The sequence below is a fragment of the Xylocopa sonorina genome, chromosome 8 (assembly GCF_050948175.1).
Source record: "Xylocopa sonorina isolate GNS202 chromosome 8, iyXylSono1_principal, whole genome shotgun sequence".
In the NCBI taxonomy this organism is placed as follows: Eukaryota; Metazoa; Arthropoda; class Insecta; order Hymenoptera; family Apidae; genus Xylocopa; species Xylocopa sonorina.
The window spans coordinates 12,519,256-12,536,882 of record NC_135200.1 but is presented as its reverse complement, the minus strand read 5'-3'; the positions used below and the strand labels follow the sequence as shown (position 1 = coordinate 12,536,882).

General features: G+C 51.0%; 1 protein-coding gene across 1 annotated transcript in view; it reads left to right on the top strand.

The window, feature by feature from the left end:
• The window catches only part of LOC143426137 (uncharacterized), a 42,553-nt gene that overhangs the window by 833 nt on the left and 24,093 nt on the right, over positions 1-17,627 (top strand). Inside the window, exon 2 of the mRNA XM_076899339.1 lies at positions 1,547-1,980. Within this exon, the coding sequence (XP_076755454.1) occupies positions 1,729-1,980 (252 nt within the window). The 5' untranslated portion in view covers positions 1,547-1,728. The remainder of the gene's footprint in view (positions 1-1,546; positions 1,981-17,627) is intronic.

Below are 17,627 nucleotides of genomic sequence, written 5' to 3'. Positions count from 1 at the left end.
GCAACGATCGACGTAATTCCGAGGAAGAACGATAGAGCGAGGAACGGAGCGGGAGTCGGTGAAAAGGGAAAATCTCGATGGGGAAGGCTGCTCCGACGATGTTGCGGTTCGTTGGCGCGGTTTGATCGAAAGGGTATTTCCTCGGCATACATGAGAAAAGTTCTTCCGGGAAGATAAACTGCTCTTCCCCCTTAACGTTCTTCTTCTCCTCTGGAAAGTTGGCCGGGCGCATGGAAACTTTCGCGGAAGATTCACAAAAGATTTTTTTTTTTTTTTCCGCCCCCGCCTAGACGCTCGAATATAATTCAGGGGGTGGGCGCGCAAAGTTTCATTGAAACAAATTTAAGCGTACGCGCGAGAGGGGGCGCCCCGGCAAGGATGGACAATTTTAAGGGAATTACCGGAGGAATTAATTATATCGCCGGAGTTGGCGAGCTTGTAACGTTCTTGAATTAAAAGTAACGAAACCCGAAGCCGGCCGGAATTAGAGGAGCCGGCGGATATTTCGCGCAAATGAAATATCAAATGTAACCGACGAATCTACACCGGTACGTCGGGGCAATTAGCGCTTCAAGTTTGTAGTTTCTAAAGTTTGACCGGCCGCCGCGGTTTAACGAATCCGTCATTCTTCGTCTCTTTTCCTTCTTACCTTCCCCTGGCTCGAGCTAAGCTACCCGTTCCCCTCGAACGGATAGAAGCGGGGAGGTATCGGGATCTTTGGACGCCCAACGAACTTTGAAGGAGGCTGCGGTTAGTCGACAATTTTACGAAGAGGATCGGTCCTTCCGAGGAGCGACGTTGTAAAAGGACGTTCCATCGACACGGTTGTTCGTCGTGGCGGAAAATTGAGTCGCGATGCGCTCGACTAGCTGAAAACACGAATGCGCGCACCGCGTCGGTTTTTATCGATACGGTCGATAATTAAAAACCGCACCGGCGAATCCAACAGACAATAATTAGTCGGCGTGAACGAGACGCTACCGAGCGTCTGTCGCGCGAGCGAACCTTTTGTAATCCCAGCCCGCTCGAAAAGTAGGTCGAACTTTCGCGGGCTAGAAATTAGGGGGTGGGTTCTCTCTCTCTCTCTCTCTCTCTCTCTCTTCTTCTCTTTAGCTGTGCCGCATCGTTTCTGTCGGTGGATCGATTCCGGAATTATTAGGTAATTACCGCGGTGCGCCGGGAATAATTTCAGAATCGATTAGGGGGGCGAGGGGATGGGTAGACGAGTGCAGGGGGATGACGTTGCGATCGCTAGTACCAAGTTCCTCGGCTGGAATTAAGTGCCGACTCGTTTAACGTCGGATCACTCGCCTAACCCCGAGGCCCTCCCCACTTCCGTTCCGTGGCTTGTTCTTAAATCGCTACCACGAACATCGGACGCGTGTAACCGAGAATCAAATTTTTAATAACCGTTCGGGTATATATAACGTCGTCAACGCCGTGATTCGATTCGTAAATGGACAACGGGAACGGTTAAGCGAAATATAAAACGAATAAAGGGGTAGTTTGCGAGGGAGGAAATGAAAGTCGGATGAAATTTTTGCAGAGAATCGACGCTTCGGCCGTTACCAGCGAGGATGACCCTGTACGAGACGCGTTTGCAAGCCTGCTTCTCTTAACGTCTCCATTCGGAATCGTCCCCTACCCGGAAAGGATACGGTCCAGCGAGGTCAGAGCTCGGAGCAGGAGATCGACGAACGGGGTGGAGGCGCGATAAAAATAAAGAAAATGGGGGTGCCGGATGTGGAGCAGGCTAAGAGACGGCTTCAGGATATTCTTAGGAAAGCGCAGAAGCTCGAGATCCCCCCGCAAGAAGTGATCTCGACGCGGACCGCCAAGAAGCTTCTTGCCAGGACGAAGAACCTTCTGGCATGGACGATCTGGATCGCTGTTTTTGTCCTCCTGCTCACCGGGGTGGTCTACGCGCGTTGGCCAACGAGACAGGAAGTCGAGACCATTAGAACTGTCCTCAGGCGAACGGTGAGTCTCGATAAAATATTGTTCCTCCCTTCCGTCTTTTTATTGTCGCTCGTCGAACTGCGAATACTCGAGGAACGATAGGCTGGAGGAGGGCGACGGTAATTTCCGGCATTCGGTACAATCCTCTCGACGAGGCAATTATCAAAGCCGCGTATCGGTGACGATTTCGTGCTCCGCCTAACCGAGTTTTTCCGATAGAGAAGTAGCCTGCCGGAAAGTTGCGCGTATCGGTCCGCGTACAAATCTCTGGACGCATTCGAACAAGGTAGACGGGACGGAACGATTACGAGTTGCTATTAAGGTAAAAACCGATCGTCTCGACCGATGTAATCGTTCGATAGTTTCGGAAATAATACGAGAAGCGTCTCGCGTTTGATGCCCGCCGTCAACCGGGCAATTCGAAGTCAAATCACGATCGAGATAATGTACGCGCGCCGATCGATCGGATTTCCATCTTCCGAGTCGTGGTGCCCGTCGTCGGTTCGCTGGAGACGGTTAGTCGACAACTATTGTTCGTCGTCCTCCATTTACCAACTGAATTTTCCGTACCGCGAGCCGACTCGCGGTGGCAGTAAACCAACCTGCGCGCCCGGAAACCGTTTTCCACTCGGACTAACAAACTGCCGCTGGATTTAACTATACCCGCGTTAGTTTCTTGTTACCAAACGATTCATTGTCGATTTTTAAAACTCGATCGGCCGGAATTTCTTCTCCCCGTCACGCCTTCGATGAACCAATTCTCGTTGCTCGCGCGAATGAAGAGGCGCGCGCGGGAATTTGCCGCGCGATATTAAGTGAACTCGAAATTTCGCCGATTGCACACCGGCTTCGAAATTAAAACGGAACGAGTACGGAGAATAATAAACGTTGCTGGCGCCGATCCAAAAGCGCGGAGAGCACCGAAGCTCGACTGCCTGTTTTTTTCTTTTTTCGGGTTCTCCCTGCCCCCCCCCCTTATTTTGCGCGCGACATCTTACACGCTGGGATTATTTCATCGCATTCGTTATCCCGTGACGCGGAGGATTTGTAATTCTATGACGGCGGGATGTACACGCTGTCTAACGGCGTAACGTCGAATAATCCTCGCGCGACGTGGCCCGTGCGTCAACGTCATTGACAGATGACCCTATCGATAGAGTTGTTACCGAAATGCGCGTTACCCCTTCGATATCCCACCTATCATGCGATCAACGCCCCTAGCCTCCACTGCGCGACCTTACGAACCTCTCCTTTCAATTTCGCGACGTTACCCAACCAATCAAGAGCTTACAGCTGGGATTCTTGTTTCATCGGAGAACGTTTGGAAATTTAATCGATTTAAATCTGAAATTTTCAATGAATATAGTAAATAGACAGCCTGGTGGCTGGGACGGGGACAGGGGAGAGATGCTCGGCTGTCATAAAAAACAATTTGCTTTGTCGATTTGTTCGAGAGCGTCCCGTAACGTAGTTACGGTTTCAATTTACCCGGCACGGCTATGGATTATTAAACGCTCCCAGCTAGGTGACGAAAAACATTTCCGGTTCTCCACGATAGTCCTCCTCGATGATCCCCGATACCGTGCGACCGATTTCAATTTAATCCTGCGACCCGCGTTCCCATTCACCTTCGGATGTAGCTCGTCGAGACGAATAATTAAAATCGATCGTAGCCAGGATGATTCTCAAGGAGCCTCTTTAATTCGAAAGTTATTGCCGCTTCCGCGGTTGCCGCGGATTTCCTATTAGGAAATTAACATACGTAGATGTATCGCGGCCGATATCGAGCGAAGTCGAGCCGAAAGTTCGCTCGAAGTTCACTGAACGGACAGATTGGAATATGTACGAGGAGGGTGGTCGATGCCTTTCCTCTTGTTCTCGTTCAACGAGACTCGAGGCGAGGACTGCTCCTTCGAGACGGTTCTTGAAACGCGCGGAAAACAGTTCGCATCGAGGGACTAATGGACGAGAATTGCTTAAAAAGCAATTAACAAAGCGGCTTCTTCGACTTAAAGCGAAACGCCACGGCCGGCAGCGCGGTAATTGCGTCCACTTACTTAACGAGGATCCTCTGCTCGCTAATCAGCTCGAAATCTGTTTCGAATGGCCGTCCAGCACCCGGTTTGTGCATTGTACCTTTCGGAATAAGCCAATTTGCCACGGTGTCATTTATCAGGCTCTCGTTCCTCCGGTGGTACGCGTTATTAAGCAACTCGCAGAACGGCACGTTCAAACTTTGTAATTTAAACGAATGCCGTCGCGTCGGTCCCAGATACCATTTAGTAATTCATTTCGCATCGTCTACGGACGTGTTCGAAATTTTCACCAACACTCGCGGGTATCGGGACACGATTTCCCCGTAGTTGTCACTGGTTCATTCGTTTCCTCCGATCCGCGATAAAAGGCGATCGGATATCTATTTCGAGATCGAGAAGAGGGGAAAGGTGGAGAGCAACGTTCCACGGGGATCATATCTCGAAAGGGAATTTATGTTTTCAATCGGGCAGCAATAACGTTACACGGTGTACCGTTCCAGTTTTCCTCCGGAATAATCTTCTTATCTTTGAATTCCTTCCCGTACAGCCGCCCCTCTCGCGCTCTATCGTTAAATCGGGAATACTCGGCTTCGTATCTCCGCGTTCCATGAATCTTACGCTCTGCTTACCATTCTTTCGCCCGTCCAAATCATTCGTGACCAGTGTTTGTCATTCCGTTCCCGTGTCCAGCATTTAAATTTCGTGTCGTGTTTATTTTTCAACTCGAAACAACAATGCACGCGCGGCTCTATTCGTAATTCATCATTGATCGCGCGCAAATTTGGGAACGTTACGCGCGTGTTATTATAGAATTTCGAACGTTTCCATTGAATTGCACGGGAGCATCCTGGCGGCACAGGGACACATTTATCGTTCAATTTTCATCGCGTGCGACGTGTCGTCGTAGTTTTAAGAATTTCCAGAGGCACGCGGGGATCGAGGAAAGGCGTTCTCGCGTAACGAGAAACGGCAATGGCTCCGTTTGAAAAACGGAGACGCTAAGACGTTGCGAGCACTAAAGATTCCCGATTAACTGCTTAATTAATCCGTTTGTCTCTAGGCGCATACAGAGCGTCGAGCGCATTATCTACAAACTCGGGTAGTAAATTAATTGTTGCTCGCTCCCGTGGAGTTCGGTCGAGAGGCGAACTCGGGTTTCCAACTTCCAATCAGTCGCCATTCTGTGTATCGTTTTGTTTCTTGTCGCGCCTTGGCGTTCGCGTTCAGGCTGCGCTCGCATTCGAGACCTCGAAACGGCACACCGACGACGAACGGAATCGCAGGAGTTTTTAAAAGCGCGATCCTGCAGAGAACGTTCTCCCTCTCCCTCTCTCTCTCTCTCTCTCTTTCTCCCTCTCGTCTCTTTCGACCAGGCGAGAAGAGAATAAAGGGTGGCTTTTGAACGGAAAGTTTGAACGTTCCTCCGTCTCTTTGGGCCGCGCCAGATAGATCACGCGTGGAATAAAGAATTTAATAGATTTTTATTACACCATTCCTTTTCGCGTTCAACGACCGCGGCCATTTTTCTCACGGGAATATCACGAGCAGCCTCCATTCTCGAAATGGGAGGAAACGCGTGTACATCCTTTCAACATCCCCCGTCCATTCTCTGAATATTTCCGTGGCAATTCCATTACGACGCCGAGCGACGACCAACTTGATTCTCGTGAAGCCGATGCTAAAACTGGGACACGCAATCTTTCGATTCGACTTTGCGTCGACGTGGGAATTGATAGAATTCGCTAAAAGCCCCTGAAAGCTTTTCGATATCGGACAACAAAAAGGCGACGTCGGGAAACGCTAATATTATCTTTGAAGTTTGTACCGAGGAGGGGGCCGTTTCCGCGCGAATTGATCCTCGGGACGTCCCAAAATCGAGCTCGATTAGCAAAGGGTGTTCTCGCTTTTAATCGTTAATAATAACTCTCGATTTTTTCTTGGATTTTTTTCTCTTCTTTCTTTTTTTATGTTCATTCGCTCGAATTCAAACTAGCCCGTCACCAGTAAAACGAGAATCGAGTTGTCGAATAAGTCGGAGCGAGTTGGAGAGGCTGCTGCCTCTCGAAGTGCTCAATTTCCATGGAAATGGCAGCGAAACAGCAGCACCTCCCTCTCTCTTGCTGTTTTTTCCTTTCTTTTTTTTCGCCCCCTTTTTTTGGCACTGCTTCCCCCTTTTTGCCTACCGAAACGCACGCGACACGACGAATGCGATCGAATGGAACCATATCTGCTCGGGCTGTTCCGCCTCCGTCCCGCTCGTCTTTCCTTTCGTCCGTTCGACGAGTTTTCATTTGCTCGATTACCATGTGTTGTCTCGTCTACGAGGAACGCATACCGCTGCAACCGGGGGCCGGGGACAATTTTCACGTGGGAACAAAACGTGGCGCGTGTTTTTTTACCAGAACGAACGGTCGTGCTCAAAAACGACGGGCACAGTCCGTTAAACCGGCTATTTTCCGCGTTACCAGTGTTCCGATCGATCGAAGGGGAGGGAAGTGTCGTCTGTACGAGGCGAGGCGAGGATCGAATCGTATCGCGTGGCATCGAGTCGAGTCGAATCGAGCCGAAACGCGTGTCACCGTTGTCAGCTGTCCGTCCCTGTCCTGTCTTTTCCTTCGTCCAAGCGTTAATGCCATTTACGGTCCCCCTGATCTCAGTCCTTGTTTCCTCCGATTGGAGCTACGCGTCACTCGGTAACAAACGCGATCTTCTTTCTAGCGTCGAACGGAAACGCATCGATTTTCAGGGGACGAAAAGAACGGGGGAAGACGCGGCGCGCGTCGACAAAATTTTAATATCGACGCAAGGTTTTCATTTAGATTCGCGCGGTAGCGCAGCCCGGGGCGGCGACTGGATTAAAAAATACTGGGAAGAGGTAAACAGAGAGGAGATTAAAGCTTGAACGTATTTACGTTCAACCGTGGCTCTGTTTATGAGCTCGTATCGCTTTTTATTCCCCCGCGACGCGCAAATTACGGACGAACAGGACCTTCGCACATCGGTTACATTTGTACGGATAGAAACGAACGTTCTTCGCGTCATGTATTCTCTTCTATACTTTTTCCATTTTTCTTTCACCCGGTTGTTTCGCAAAGGTACCGCTGGATGGCTCGTCGCAATTCGTCACTTTCGCGCTCTCAATTTTTATTCAAATTTCCTCGTACAAGTGGAGAAGAGTAGAACGCGACACTCGGTTCGATGCATTCGAGGCAACCACTCGGAGTTCATCCCTCGCGACGCGTGGAAAATCACGGGGTAGACAATCACCGTGCCATTGCGTAAGGTCACGAACGGGACTTACGATGGCGAACCAAGGCTCGTAAATGTCCTCTTGAAACGGCTTACTGCCGGAGATAATCCCTACCCTAAGGAAACATTTATTCAACCTGAAATCACGAGACGGAAACGCTGCCATTTTTTTCACGAAATTTGATATTTGAAAATTGAAATCCTCTCTGGCAGGAAATTCTATATTTTTGTACAAAAAAAAGAAAAAAAAAACACACAGCCGGTTCACCATTTACCAAGGAGTCGCTGATCGCACGTAAAATGACAAACGCGCGGAATTATTTCTCTCTGCGATTGTCCGGCTATTGCACGTAGCTACAAGTGGGACGTTTTTCGAAACGCTTTGTCAATTCCCGAATTTCGCAAAGCCGTTTCGAACTTTGACCAGCGCAGTGACGCACGGACGTGACGTATTTTTTCATCCATCTCCTTTTTTATTTTATAATTCATCTGGCCATGGATATTCGTGACGGGAGTCGGCAGAGGGAACATTTTCATACCGAGATTGCCCGTTTTTCACGAATTTTTCCCACCGTAAGATGGAATTCTTTTGTTCCTCGCGTGTTCCGAGTAATTGTTACCGTTACGTTGTAATAAATCAGAGCTGTCGTCAACTCCGGGCAACAACAGCTCCGCCAAGGGATTTTATCTCCCGTGGAACGGGCGCACGGAAGGTGTAAATGTTACGCAACGCTCGAGAATATTCTTCCTCCTCGAGACGTTCGAGAACAGTTTTTAATGCATATAGGTCAAGCCCCGGGCTACCGATCGACTTTCACGGGAAATATCGGGTAGAGAAAGTTTCGATAAGAAAAGCGCGCGGTTGCTTTTAGCGAAAGGTAACCAACCAATTGCCGAAGAGAACGAGAAACGTTTCGGTGGTAAAAATATGGAGGGCACGGTGGAGTTAAATTGCAGGGGCAGCGTGCTAGTCGGTGGGAAGAACCGTGGTAAGTAAGAACGAAGAAAGAGGGACAGAGAGAAAGGGGGAACGAACGCGATGGAACAGAGCCGAGCAATTTAGTTGATTCTCTGATCACGAATTCAATTCTCGGTCGAGTTTTTGCCGAGTTCTCGCGTTACGTTTCAATTAAACGGCGAAGGGAACCAGGCTGGCCCGTTGCGGAACATCGCCGCGAAACGCGGAACGCGGCACGGGAAATTAAGTTTTCCCTCGAAGCGACGCGCAGCTCTCGCCACTCCAATGATCGGAGTTATTCGCAGCGTCTACGATTATTTATGTCGCGCGAAGTATCGCTCTGGAAGAAACTCGAGGACTCGAGCTACCGTGCATCATCGTCTCTGACCGCCAACCGACCGTTTCCTCCTGCGCCGCTTAATTCTACCCGTTACTCGTCGACCACCCCCGAATGTCCACGGTGCGTCGTGATTTTATCTTCATCAACGCGCCCAGCAATTGCGAGCGGCAACGAAACGCGCCCCCTCGGATGGTACGGAGATCGAGATTCCAGCCAGGTTGAGGAGCGCGCGAGAATATTAACGTTCTATCCTTGAATTCCTCGCAAGGTTCCACTCGTTTCGTTCCGGTGGAATTTAGCGGCGTACTATTTACGGCCGCGGGGAACGCAATTTCTTCTGGTAGCTGTTTCGATCGCGCGCCGGATCGTAAAGCGCGAACGTAACCGACGAGTAACAGAATCGTGGCGGGCGCAAGCTCAATTTCATTTTCATATCCCGCGTTTCGCTCGGCGAAATTTCGGCCCCGCCGCGCTGTTTGGCTAATTTTCTCGTTAGGAAGTTCCCTTTGCATTTAAATAAGACACAGCGGCGCGCCCTCTTCGCGTCCGAACAGAAAACTACGTGGCTACGTGCCTCGCGAAAATATGCATCGCGGCGTGAATAATTGCCCGGTTCGGGCTGGTAGAACTTGTAAATTTACATCTGCAATTTCGCCACTTCGCGAAATTAATGCGTACCACGTTCCAGACCAGCTTCTTACTCGATTACGCTCTCTACCGTTAAAACCGCGTCCCGAAGAAGTACCCCGGGTCCCCGCGTGTCTCCTCCTGTTCGTCGACAACCGCGCTACCGCCCTTCCAAGACGGCATCGCGATTTAAGTAGGTTACCGGAGCCAGAGATACGGCCAACCGGGAACGAATGCAACTCTGATTAAGGGGAACATCCCGCCGCCTCGAGATTTTAATTAGGATAACCTCGTCCCGGCGGTGTATTTGGAATTTCGCATCGATCTTCCGCAAAACTTTTCCGGATCGTCGTTTTTAAACACCCGCTCCCGAGAGGACATTTTCTGGCCCGATAAAGCGTCCGCGCGACGATGGACTCTCTCTCTCTCTCCCTCTCTCTACCTCTTTGTTTCTGTTTCGTAGGAATTTTAAAAGCAGAGGTATCGATCAGGAACACGAACGCTTTGGACGGCGACGAGATAACAACGATTACCAGAGTCGCGTCGGTTAGTACTCGGACGGACGGTTTCGAAAAGCATCGAGGCGTCAAAGCTTGGAAACGCGACCTCGAATTAATCACTGGAACGCCCAAGTTGTCGGGTCCGCGTTTCAAAGTTACCGAATATCGATAAAGCTTATAAAGTAATGGTCGTCGGCATCGAGCGGGTTTCGACGCAGTGCGGTGGGTGCATCGATTCGAGCTCGTCCCGTGGAAGAAGCTCTGTAGTCGTGGGGCGGCAACGCTCGGATAGCCGCCAGAAAGGAATTGATAAACTTAACCGGTAACAATATAATGCGAGGGGGCGACCGCAAGGGTGACGGGCCCTGGATCCCGATTGGAGAACGCTGACGCGGGGCCAAGCCCGCAAAAATCGGTGCATCGGATCCATCGGTCGACGAGAAACGTTCGCTGTTTGCCAAGCCAACTCGTTCCGTTCGTTTGTTTTCGGTTTGCGGTGAAACATTCGGATAACCCTGGTTACCGCGTCGGTGGCAATCATTCCGAGCTGTTTGCTCGCCAGTTTTCCCTCGCCTCGCGTCGTCGCGAAAGCGAGCCGCGACGTGGAATTGCGCAACGCGCCGCTCGCCGTGCTTGTCCGTTGCCTTTTTTAATAACGTTCAACAACCGTTGAACAGGTTCGAAAGAGCCGATAATAATAAAGGTTTCGTCAAGGGACGCGCGACTCTTTCCACTCGGTTAACTTTCGCCCCCTTGTATCTCGGGTTTTTCAGTAGCGAAAATTTCGCGTTCAACCCCTCTCTGTTCGTTCCCTTTTTCTTTGCCGCTCGTCGCACCGTAAAATCCCTCGCGCGAAATCCGGGCCAGCCGTGAAACAGCTAAAAAACTCAGCCCGTATTGTTCGGACGTCGAACGATCTCGTAACGGCGCGTATCACGCTCTACTTCGCACCGGTGCACGTGATGTAGACCGCCGGTCCACTAGCGAACTTAACTCCCATTAATTATCAGAGACTCTCTGGCTTTGACTGCCGCGCCACGGCTCCCCTTCTGTCGACGTCCGTTTAAAATCGAAAGTATCCCGCTTAAATCGCTGCTCCCAGCCCCGAGATCTATCGAGAAACTCGTCGCGAAGCGGTTGAATCGCGACCACGCGGCCATCCGTGAACAATTCGGGAAACCGTCGCGTACAAGTTACGCGAAGGGTGATTAATTACCGCGGCACGATACGAACGAGATTCCACCCCCATTGACGCACGCCGTTGCGTACGAATACGTTCCGCACCGTTATCGGTCACGGGGTGCCGTGTAATTTTCTCACGCATACCGGCTCGATTCCGTTCACCTCGCTCCTCTCGATCCCGCATACCTACGCGTCCGTCTTAATTGCGCCAAGATTCTTGCACGCCGCGCAACCATGAAAGGAATCCGCGATAAAGACGGCAAAGTGATAAACAGCCGACATCCGAGGCGGTGTTGCTCGTCGTCTCGCAATTTTGATTTGAAATCCGGACGCGTTTCGTCCGGGATCCCCGCGTACTCGTTTCGCGACTTCCGCTCCGTTAATTAGATAGGCTAGCAATTAGCCGAGAAACAAAAAAGGTAGTCGCGAACAGAGGTAATTGAACGCGACGTACACAGGTGCTCGGTGTTGCTGCTGGATCCATATCCTTCTAATTTCGCGAAGAAATTTACCAAGAGCGCGCTGCAACGATCCGAAGCGGAAGGGGTTGCACGAGCGAACGAATGAACAGCGGCGCGAAGTATTCGGCTCGCTCGTCCATTTTCACAGCGCGTCCCCACGGAGACAACGGAGAGCATGAAAAATGAAGTGGGATGGCATTTACGGGTGTTCCGCGATTTATGGTCGCGCGCCGTAGCTCCGTATATATCGCGTTTCCTGCAAGAACGAGTCTGACACGTAGCTCTCCTCTTCTTTTTTTTTTCTTTTTTTTTTACCTCCCTCTTTTTCGTGGCTCCTAAATAATCGAGTTTGGCTACCGGAGCGGTACTTCTCTTTTCAACCGGTGGCCGCATACTGCACCCACTTCCATAACCGTAACGCTCGGCATTCTTTCCAGCCCAACCCCCTCGCTCGGCCGACGTGCTCACCGCCGAGAGGACAAATTACTTTGCCACGATAAAGGACGTCGGGTAATTTAAAGTCGCGATAATATGAAGCTTACGAGCGGCTTATTCGCTGGTAATTAGTTTGTTCGCGCCGGCACCGGTAATCGAACCGAGCGTTTACCCTCGCGGACTCTATTAAACCCTTGGACAAGGGGCACGAAACAAACCGATCAATTCCGTTTTTGTCCGCTGGCATTCCTTCGGGTCACTCCGCTCGGCTATTTCTCTCCGGGGAAGGCGAAAACGGTGGACAGAAACGCGCATGATAAACGACGAGATAGTCCTTTATGGGACGCAGAGGGATTTATGCGCCCGGCCGAGATGGATACGTCCGAGCAACCGTCGCGCCGTTTCCTATCGCGTTATTTTCTCCCTGAAGAAGAACTCGCCATGTACGCGCTCCGCAAACGTCGATGTCATCGTCCTCCCAACCGGCTCGTTCACGATCAACAGTTTTCGATCGCACTTCGACACGGTCGATGGCACGGTGAAACGAGCCTCGATAAATAATTGATCTCCCAGCCAATTCGACGATGCGAACCATTGATTTTTTCACTTTGGAGAGGCGATCCTGTCCGTGTGTGCGAGCAACGATAGAAGGGATCCGCAACCCGATAAGACCCTCTCTTACTTGTTCGTGGATAAACGAGCGATCAGAACCGATGACTCGACCGAACGTTGACCAAAGCGATGCGACGTAGCCGGGCACGTATGCGTGGTATATATGATAAACAACTGGAACGCGTGACGCACGCGAAATCCAAAATTCATTTAGCTCGCGAGGCGCGTCGGTGTGTCGATACGCGAGGCGTGCGAGTTTCTCTCGCGTGCATCGCTGCGCATTTATGCGGCCCGCGCAACGAGACAAACCGAGCCCCCTCGGTTACCATTCACGATATATGGACGCGTACTGACGTTGATTCGATTTCGCCCCGGCTAAACGAGCAAATCGTTCCGTACTACGTTTCGCCGCCGCGACATTTATACAAGCTAACATTCGCCACGCGCGGCTTTCACGCTTCCTTTTAAACTGGCGCTCGATTTTTTTTCCAACGCGTCGCGCGTTTCTCCGCCCCGTTCGAGAGCGTTGTCTCGCAATTCCGGCGGATTAAAACAGACGAAAATCTCGATCGAATTATTAAATCAATTATCAGAGAGAGAGACGAAGTGGCCTCGAGCACGCGATAGTCAAACACGCGTGCCTATTTCGCGCGATCACACCTGTTCGCACACTGGCCGGTCATTCTCGTTCAACCGAGACGACCGACAATCTCGCCGGGAATGATCGATCGTCGACAGGAAATCATTTTTTTTCCATCCCAACGGCTACCAGCGACCTTTATCTGAAATTTGGCGCGATAGTTTCGAGCGGGGCTTAAATCCACCGGCTCCGCACTTGGTACGGTACTTATTCTCCAAAGTTCCGTCGAAGCTTCCAGTTTGTAAACGATGTCGCGGCCGATGAACTCTTGATTAGCAGATTAGCAGATTAGATATTTCGCGGTTTACGGGGTTCCCACGAGTACGCGTGGATAGCCAGGGTAACATGTATACGTATACAAATTGCAGAGCATTGTCGTGCAAATCGTCGCGCGATTCGTAGCCAATCTAACCGACACGGCACGAAATGGCCGAGCGCTCGTGTCGGGCTTTGACGCTATTGCGCCACTAGCCGGCTAGAAGTGATCGCGGTCACGCAATGGTCAGACCGACTAAATCTCCCACCATCCTTCCTCTCCTCGACCCACCGTACCCGTTCAATCGATATCTCCGAACGTTTTTATCGCCTTCACGACCTACCTCACGTTCGCCTCGATTCGCCAAACGTCTACGTCTACGAGCACTCGGACGTACCCAAGCCTCGAGCATCCCCCAAACCGGATATTTCGAACGCAACGGTGGAAAAAAAAAAAAGCGCGCGGACGAGGAGCGTCGCGGTGGTAAACGTTTAGAGACGACGAACCAGGGCGAGCATGGTCGGTGCAGCGGAACGCTTTAACGGAGGAGGGTGGAATCGGTGTTTAGAGACGGGCGTAAAAGCTGGGCGAAGTAACCAGAGCGAGAGGGTGACTCCGGAAGATGAACGAGGAGGTTGGCTGATCGGCTTCCATTCTATCCGAGAGGATCTACCCTGGTAATTTTTCTTTTTATCTACCATTTATCTTGTTCGCCGTGGGAGTATGCTCCCCGTCCGGCGTGCCAGCCAATCGAGCCCCATGAATTCAAGGCTTGTCATCGTTAGGAACGAAACCTTTTCCCTCCTACGTTCAGGCGTCGAACTTGGAACGCTCGCCGTTGCGCTCGCCGATACGACACACGGAAATACCGTAATCGTTCTTTTATCACCGAACACCTTCGCTTTAAAACACGTGCTCTCCGTCGTCCGTGGCCAAGGTGTTAAAACGACCCCCGTATTTCGTAACTTCCGACTTAACACATTTCGACTATTAAGTTGGAAAAGTCTCGTTTGTAACCGTCCACGTTTCTCGACTCGAGGACACCGTAAACTTTCCTCCACCCTTAAGAGCTGTTTCTTAAAACTTGCCCTTTCCCTCTTCGTTTGACAGTCGCGAGGTAACGCGAGTACCTCTCGACGATCGAGCGAGTCCACGCGATTACGCAAATAATTGCGCGTTTAAACTGGTTTCACTGGAGAACGGCTGCATGAAATTGTAAACGATGGATTAGATCTACCGCGAGAGAAGTTATCGCCGACGGAACAAAAAGGAGAGGACAGCGCTAATGACTTCCTTCGAAAGCTCCGAGGGTAACTAGATTTTCCGCGTATTTAAAGGGCAAGAAATTTCGGGGATTAGGCGAGGCTCCTTTGTCTCCTCGGAGGGTCGTTAAAACGGACCTAATAACGGTTCCCAATTCATTTCTGGTGGCAGCCATTGCGCTCGGCGAGCTTCGAAAATAGGGAGCCTCGAATGTCGAGCAAATAAATCATTCGGTGTAACCGCCTCGAGTGGCGGTCACTCTGCTCCGGCGAGGTTAACGTCAAGTTTCGACTTTTTGAAAACTAGCCCACCGCTGTGCTCGGCTCCCGGAGAAAGTCACATTTATCTCAGCTACCCGATATGACCCGCTTGACGTTGATAGACGAGACGGTGATTGCGATTCAAAAAGTGCTCCTGAAATACTCGAACGCCTCTACCACCCTCTCCACGTCTCGCGCGTTCCTTTTTTTCCCTCACTTCCCGCTCGAACGAGGGTGGAAACTGTCCTCTGGCTCAAATTTCGCAGCTCGCCTGACCACGGTCTCCGCTCTTTTTCTCGTCTCGTTTCCCGACAAATACGTGTCAGGGGGGGTGGGCGAAATTTTTTGCGCTGGAAATACTTTCGATCCGTTCGCCGTCGCGTTTCCTTCGACGAGAACGGGCCCCGTTGGAAACTTTCATTTCTGCGGCGGACTTGGCTGCGCGTCGCGTATTGCGAACGAGAGAAAGAACCGTGGTAGAATCTTTTTATCGATCGATTCCCCTCCCCTCCTCCTGCTGTTATTCACGGCGCAACGTTATCTCGGCCGCCAACCTTTCCAGGGTGCATCCCCCCCTGTTTCCAGCCACCTTTAGCATTCGCGGTACCACTTTCGAAACATAATACGATAACGGCGTGTTAAGTACGCTTTACGGTACTTTCTCCAGCGGTGGTTTCCGGCTCTCTCTGCCTAGCTTCTTTCCCATTTCAACCACCCCCGCCGCCCTTAGGCCAACGCCGCCCTTCCGAGCCATCTCGTATTCAGATATATTCCGAACGGTAATGCGCGAAATCTGCTTTTACTATTCCAACCTGCGAATTCAACCGAACACGCGAGTGGGAAATCTCGATTGAACCGGCGCAAATTATCGTGGTTCCCGAGGATTATCAACGTTATCAACGCCGAATCGAGAGGTCTCGTGTGTCCCGGATTTCTGTCCCTCGCCCCCGACAGGCGAGAATGGAAAAAAGAGTGGTCTTCTTTTAACGAGTAGAGCGTCGTTTCACGGCATTATATCTTTCCCCGGCCTACCGCGCCAAAAAGAACGAACAGCGACGTCCAGCGGAGCGGAAATTGCGATAGCGCGGGATTTCGCCGCCCCGTCTACGCGTCTTGACCTAATCGGGTACAAAACGCGTGGATAAATAGGCGATGGCTACTCGCGAAATTATCTTCCTGGTCCCCCTCGTGGTTCTTCTACCCCCGTGGCCCATATCGCGTTTCGAGGCTCGATAAGCGATGCTCGGGCAGCGATCGATCAGCGTCACGTTCCGACGCGACGCAAAGGCCCGTCAAACGAACCGCCGAACCATTTTTCTCTCTCGCGTTGCTACTTTAGAAAATATGTTACGCGATTCTCTTTGCACGGACGATTGGGAGGAGGCCTCGAAAGAGTTTCTTAACTCGAAACCGTTTCCCTTTGCCGATAGAACGGCGGTGATTTTTTTCTCAGGCCGCGATATCCACGCGAGTGCAGCGAGAAATACAGTTTCTATTTAGATACGCTGAAAGCGGCTAGTATCGACCCGCTTGGCAGCGGTATATTTCATTCGAAAATGCATCCGTTCGCTCGCGTTTCGACGCATCTTTCAACAACCGCCTCCTCCTCCTTACTCTCTGGTAAGTTTCATTGGATCGCGGGCGTGAAAATGAATCGCGACGAGCAGAGTCCACTTGGAAATATCGGGACGAGGAAAGAGGGGAGGGTTAAGAGGCAATTAAAGAAGACGCCGGAGATTTGCATTTGATTCGGTGACGCGATGCGCACCAGGCCCGGGGCGCGCGAAAACTGCTCGAGCCCCGATGACGGTACCCGCGGTGGAAACGCGTAACGTGCTCGAAAAGCAGAAAAAGGAAGGTCTCCCGGCGAGTTCTCGACGCTTTTGGCTCCCCTTGACGAGCCGGAAGACAAACACGCTCGAGGACGACCTCGACGAACTCTCCAGAGAAGACGACGAGTTAATTTAAATTCAAAAGTAACTATTTGCGTCCTCGGTTATTCGCACTTAATTTCATTTGCTTTCCTTTCTCCTTCTTCGCCGAACCGTTACGCTCTTCTGCCATCCCTGTCCCCGTAATCGTTTACAACCGAGCCGTTTACGGGCCCTGCCTAGTTTGCTTGCCGCTCGATGCCATTCCGTAACCGGAGCCAATTACATTCGTTTACTGGACCAGTGGATTGGTCCGTGTTCTACTTCTTTAAGAAGAATCGTCTTCTTTAAGAAGAAACCATTAAAAATACGAGATTCGTTATTAGGACTATACACAGCACTCGTGCGTTCTCCAATTTAGACTACGGTCGAAAAGTGCTCTCGACCGGAGGAGATCCTTTGATCCTTTGAATAAAGCGAGAATTTATGATCCACTGGGTACCCTGGGTACAATTCGAGCTAATATAAATTGCTGTTTGCTCTTTGTTTCGGACTAACCTGATGCGATTCAGAGGGTTCGTCGGTAGGAGAAACGAGAGACCGTAATCGCAAGTAGCGGAGGAGAAATTGGAAAAACGTCGCGTTTCGCTCGACACCTTTCAGCGTGGAATCTTTTCGTGGGCAGCTACGCGTTCTCGTCCCATTTCGGGAGCAACGGGGAAATTGGCGATAAAGGGGAGCACGATCGGTAGGACACGCGATAATCGGAGCAACAGGGCATTAAAAGCTGGGTAATTAGCGGAACGAACGGAGCGCGAACCGGGCGATATCGAAATGTGCCGCGTCGCAATCCCGCTTCGCGAAAGCGCGATCAGAGAATAAGAAGAGAAGCGCAGCGAGGGTCGAGAGAGCCTGAACGGAGTTGTATAACAACAACCGGTTCGTCTCTCGTTCTATAAGCGAGAAAAATGGTACCTC